Raw genomic sequence first — 6,000 nt, forward strand, 5'->3', positions numbered from 1 at the left:
TCAATTGTGGCTTCAGACAGTAGTTGTGTGACCCTCATCCTGTTTTATTCAGTTTCTTTATCTGTAAATTATGAATAGTAATAGCACCTACCTCTCTGGTTCGTTGTGAGAATCAAGTAAAAAAATGTATAAAGAATTTAGCTCAATACCTGGCACCCAAGCACTCTATAAATGTTGCTGCCTTATTATTACTGTTCATTACCTCCCTGCCCCCAGATATTTTCATCCAAGTTGTTGTATAGCATACCATGTATAGTGGATTTTTTTTTAACTCAAATATATTTAACCCATCAAATCTTACTTGTTAACATTCAGCCCGTATATTTTTGGATCGTGATACTTTTATCCAACAGGATAGTTTTCCCTTCATGTTGTTTCATCTGCAAAGTCAGATGAACCCCACCCCCCATTTTATAGTTGAAAGAAATTGATACCCAGAGAGATTTTTAAAAAATTGTTCCCAAGTCTAGCAGTATTTCCACCCCCCATATTGGTATGTTACTGGATTATTATCAAGTCATCCAAAGGGTAAAATAGTCATTTATAGGGGATGAAGCCATAATGTATTTTGGTAGAGTGAAAGGGAATTACTAAAGGGTACTTGCTAATAAAAAAACAATATTTGCTGCCTGTGAACAAATGTGTGTGTGTGTGTATATATATATATATATATATATATATATATATATATATGTTTGTATACACATAGAGGCACATCCTAACACTCATGTACAAACACACAATCTCACACTTTTTAGATTAGCTTTTCAGCTTTAATGAACTGAACAAATCAGATCTCTGGAGCCCGAGGACCTGAGTTAAGAACCTATCTACCTCTGACACCACTTCTGTGACCTCTGTCAGATCATGTAACTTCTCTCCATTTCTTGACTGGTAAATCGAGAGAGTTGAACTAGATGCCTCTGAAATCTTTGAATGTGTGATTCCATTATACCTATAATCCTATATTTATAGACAGTGCTCATTTCTTTGGAAAATAAATGATAAAGTACATGCTTTTCTTTTTATTCTTTAAACCATGAATTGATTCAACAAAAAATTTAGACAAGTTTTGAGCTATTCCATTTTAATTATTTCAGTTATTTACCCCTTTTTATTTTCATGGTAAGAGAAAGATTGAGAAATTTTCATTTATATTCTGGCTTCTCCTTTTCCCTTCCCCCAGCAAGTTCCAAATGCACACAAAGATTGGGTATGTGCTTTGGGTATGGTTCCAGGCCACCCCATTCTGCTCAGTGGCTGCAGAGGCGGCATTTTGAAACTCTGGAATGTGGACACATTTGCACCAGTTGGAGAGATGAAAGGTCATGATAGTCCCATAAATGCCATTTGTGTCAATACTACCCAGATTTTTACTGCAGCTGAGTAAGTCTATTTTCTCTGTGATTTTCTTCGTACTTTGATATTATGTCTAATCCTCACAGACGTTTTATAATATATATTTTTCTTTCAAATCTAGAAAATTAATTTTTCCTGTAACTTATATAATCACTGGTTTCTGTTTTAAGGTTTCTTTATATTTATGCTTGGGTAAGGGGGTATATTTTCTTTCTTATTAAATTGAAATAGTACATATAATTTTTATATTAAACACATACTTTTCATTAATAATTTTTCAGTCATTAATTCTATTTCTTGGTAATTATGGTTCAAACATTACTAATTTTTAAAGCCATTTTCTCACAGAAAATCATGGTCCTGCCACTTCTTTATATAATTTGTCACTGGTCACATGAAGATGGAAAAATTATTTATCTATTCTTGCCTGCTTCCTTACATTTTTAGTAAAAATAGTAGTAGTTTTTCCTTATTACTTTATAGAATAAAATAAGATAGTATTTTTAGTAAATGATTTGGAATGGAGTGTTTTACTCACATAATTGCATTGTTATTAATGTATTATTATTGTTTTCATTGGTGTAGAGAACTTTTGGTGATGAAACTCTCTCCACCAATGTAGCACCTGATTTGTAATTTATATACTTAGGATTGCCAGTGGTATTGATAGAGTAAGTGAAGGGTGAGTGACAGCCTGTGTAGGTTAGAGGTAGAATATCAATCCAACACTTCTTTGATTCTAAGGACACTTGTGCTTCTCAATGACTCATTATTGTCAATTATTAATAGATAGCATGAATGTAGTGAGGTAAGATTTGTCAGGAACATTTGTCATAATTACCTCCCTATTCAGCATTATGAATTGGAGAATTCAGGGGCTAATTCACTAATATATTTATTTAGATGGGCATCTACCCTAATTGGGGCAATGTTTTGATGATTTTCTGATATGCTAAATTCAGGAACGACTTTAGCCATACATAACATAGCTCTTTTCCCTTTCTGATGGACAACTCTACATATGGGAATTTTTCCTACTTATCCTTTTCTTATGAACTGACTTTCTCCCATCATTCCTTTTACGACAGACACTTTGTCTTCTGTCTTTATACCACTCATCTTGGCTAACAGTGCTGATTTTTGTTCTTTCAAAACTTCCATGTTCCTCTCCCTTTTCTCTCACCATTTTTATTGGTTCATTTCAACCTATTAAAAAGTAAGAAAATCTAGTTGGTATTTTTCTGCCATGTATTTCTATCTTCATTTGAGCTGTCTTTGGTTTTATGTTCCAAGATTATCAAGAACTTTTCTAGAACTGAGCTTAATCTATTTCGTGACATTTGACAGCTATTTAATATTTATCAAGAAGGAAGATAGGAAATGATATATAAAGTGAAAATAAAACTTTAAAATTGTGAGATCTGGAAAGATGGGGTTCAAATTGCTATAGTTACCATGATTGGATTCTCAGCCTTACAAACAGATACTCTTATTTTAGATCATTGAGGTTCAACCTAACCCTGGAATTGGACATGGCTACCAATTCTGGTAAACACTGAAATTCTCATTTGTTAAAATGCTACAAGAGCTATAAATAAGACTGGCAGTATGCTATAGTAATGAAAACACTGAACTTCATACTGAAGTATGAAAGGAGAAGTCTACATTTTCCTTTACCTACTTATATTACCACAAAGTATTTGACTACATTGGACTTTCTGTCTATAAAAAAGGACCAGATTAAATAATCACTAATATGTCTTCCTAAAATTCTATGAAACACTATCATAAGTTCTACTAGCATTTGCTTACAGCCTCCTGATAAGGTTATCAATTAGTTTTTAATGTCATCATAAAATAAATCAAAAGGGGCATATCGGAAACTGATGGAAGAGTAATACCCTAAAATTATGATCATATCTATTTAATAACCTGTCTTAAGTGATCATAGTCATAGCAAGATTATGATTAAATCTTAAATCTTTTTCCTTTAAGATTACAGTCAAATTTTCTATTTCAAGGTGTTCTTTTCGTAGGTTTCTTGGTAGGTTTAATGTCAGTATTTAGTACCATTTCTCAATGGGCTTCTAATTGCTCTGTGCAATTGTTCTATTTAATGCAAATACAAACTCATATTTGCTTAATTACTAATATACTTATTTTTTGGATAGTTTATCTTCTCTGTCAATCACTTCCCTCACTAAAAGATAATTTACTTGAGGGCAAGAATTGCTTCATTTTATGGTTATTGGTTTTTTTTTTTATCTCAATTACTAATACAAAGTAAGATACCTATAAATATTTTTAAACACAATATTGACATTCTGACATTTTTTAATAAGACCTTAAGTTAATTTGCCTTCACTTTTTGCCAAATTTCTGATGTTCCCCAACAACTGATTATAGCTTCATTTTGGGTTTTTTTTTTTTTTTTTTTGGCTTAACAGATCAATTAGGGGAATGTAGCTGTGGAGATAACCTTCAGGTTTACAGTACCGTACCAGTATTTCTTTTACAATTTTTATCGTTCCACCACATATAAAAACCTTTAATTACATTGGGATACATTTAAATACATTGTCATACTAATGACAAGCTATGTGTCTGTTATCTGATGTTTTTGTCTTTACATAAAGAAGACATATTTAGTCAGACCAGCTTTCAGATGACACATAAATCCTCAGAACATTGGCCACCCACCAACTCATGATGGTTAGTTACTAAGATGGGAGGATTTTCATTGCCGTCTTTGTGGAGAGACGACTTACTCATGCAGATAAAATCATACATATCTGAAGTATTGAAGTTGTAGAATAGTGATGATTTAGGCCAATAACTGATAGAAATTCATAAGAACCTAATCTTTAACCGACTTTACTGTATGCAAACATGTATTTATTATTTTTTTTAATGTTTCATTTCTCAGTGATCATACTGTGAGGATTTGGAAGGCACGCAGTTTGCAAGATGGTCAGATGTCTGACATAGGAGACCCCAATGAAGATATTGCCATTAATTAAACACTAATTTAAATATTCATTAATTGGAAAATTGTGATAAAATTCTATGTACTCATTTATACTCTGCCCTGTACTAGGCAAGCATTGCTAATTGAAATAAACTGGAAACATATCTTAACTAAATTGCTAAATATTAATTGTATTCACTTCTTACAATTCCACATACCTTATGCTTAATTTAAAACACATAGACACATAAAACACACACACACACATACACACACAAATATAGATACCCAATTATGGATAAAATGCTTGAGTTTCACTTTAGTTGTGGCTTAATATTTATACCTCTCTATAAAAAAGAACCTTGAAAATGATCTGTGTTTGCTTTCTGTTATGTTCCAGTTTGAAACTGGAAACAATGCAAAACATTTAACCGTTTTAAGCATACCATTCACATGATTGTTGTATTGTAATCAATTGGAAATGGTAATGAAATTATAGTCCATGATACCTATGATGTTTCTTGAAATGCAATTTACCTTAATGTATTAACTCAGACTACTAAATAATTTCTCTTAATGTTAGCCTTTTCCCTTGTTGACCAAAGTTGTGTGGCTGTATTATCCTCTGTGCTCAGGATTGAAATACTATTAGATTGCTACATTTTGTTCTTAGTGTTATTCATACCTTCTGTGATGAGAAACATTTTTATGTTCTAACAGAATATATTAATCTATTTTCCTATGAAGTGTTTCTATTATCACCTCTTAATTTCATTTTATTTAACAACAAAATGTTCTTCCTTTTTATCTAATTTTTATATATTCTGCTAATACGTTTTAAATATGCTACATTTTTAAACCTTGGCAGTTAAAATAAAAAGCATATCTGAAGTGGGAAAAGCTTTGTAAATAGATGAAGTGTAAAGAAAGATTACTTTCCATTGTGCCTGTATGAATTTTTTAAATGTTATAGAATGGATGATGAAAAAGGATGTATAATTTATCCAAAGGCTTAGAATTTTAATTTGTAAATGCTGTCAATTTAAAGTTTTATGTAAGTCACCATTTTAAAATGCTGTTTTTGTGTTTTGTTGTATGTGTTTTGCTGAAAATATTCTTGTAAATGAAAGCTTGGGCAGAGCTCAAATAAACCTACCCATATGAATTGTTTTTTGTCTTTATTTAAAGGCTTTCCAATGGATATCTTCATGCCATGTTCCTGCCTCCAAATTGTTCCCCAGCTCCATCCCTGGCACCCTGTAGTCTGATTGAATTTTCCCAAACTAATCTGACTCAAACATACTAAGATATACTGTTCTCCAGCCATATTTGTTCCATGCACTTTACCCCATTGTATTCTTTCCTATCTTCCCTTTTTCACTTGTAGCTTTACGGGTGAAATACTAATCAAAACAATACAACTGTTCCTGGTTTGATGAGTTAACTGCTGAGGACCTCAGATATCCCAGTCCATGTCATCTTTATACTGACTGAGGTTGTGACCACACTGACTTGCTGCTACCCCAGACTTTCAGTAGTCCACTATGCGTTTGCAACCACTGTGGGGTTTTGTTTAGGTGCATCCTTCATTTTTGTTCTCTCTGGACAGTGAGGCTATAAAGGTTGTCACTCTAATATTTTCTCCAGATCATTATACAAATCTACAAATTATT

General features: G+C 32.2%; 1 protein-coding gene across 7 annotated transcripts in view; it reads left to right on the forward strand.

Moving 5' to 3' along the window:
• KIF21A (kinesin family member 21A) overlaps positions 1-5,492 on the forward strand; it is a 161,958-nt gene extending 156,466 nt beyond the window's left edge. For all 7 annotated transcript variants that reach the window (XM_052000181.1, XM_052000184.1, XM_052000182.1 and 4 more), the window contains 2 exons: positions 1,187-1,386; positions 4,286-5,492. In XM_052000181.1, the coding sequence (XP_051856141.1) occupies positions 1,187-1,386; positions 4,286-4,379 (294 nt within the window). In that variant the 3' untranslated portion in view covers positions 4,380-5,492. The remainder of the gene's footprint in view (positions 1-1,186; positions 1,387-4,285) is intronic.
• The last annotated feature ends 508 nt before the right edge of the window (positions 5,493-6,000 follow it).

Source organism: Antechinus flavipes, chromosome 5 (assembly GCF_016432865.1).
Source record: "Antechinus flavipes isolate AdamAnt ecotype Samford, QLD, Australia chromosome 5, AdamAnt_v2, whole genome shotgun sequence".
In the NCBI taxonomy this organism is placed as follows: domain Eukaryota; kingdom Metazoa; phylum Chordata; class Mammalia; order Dasyuromorphia; family Dasyuridae; genus Antechinus; species Antechinus flavipes.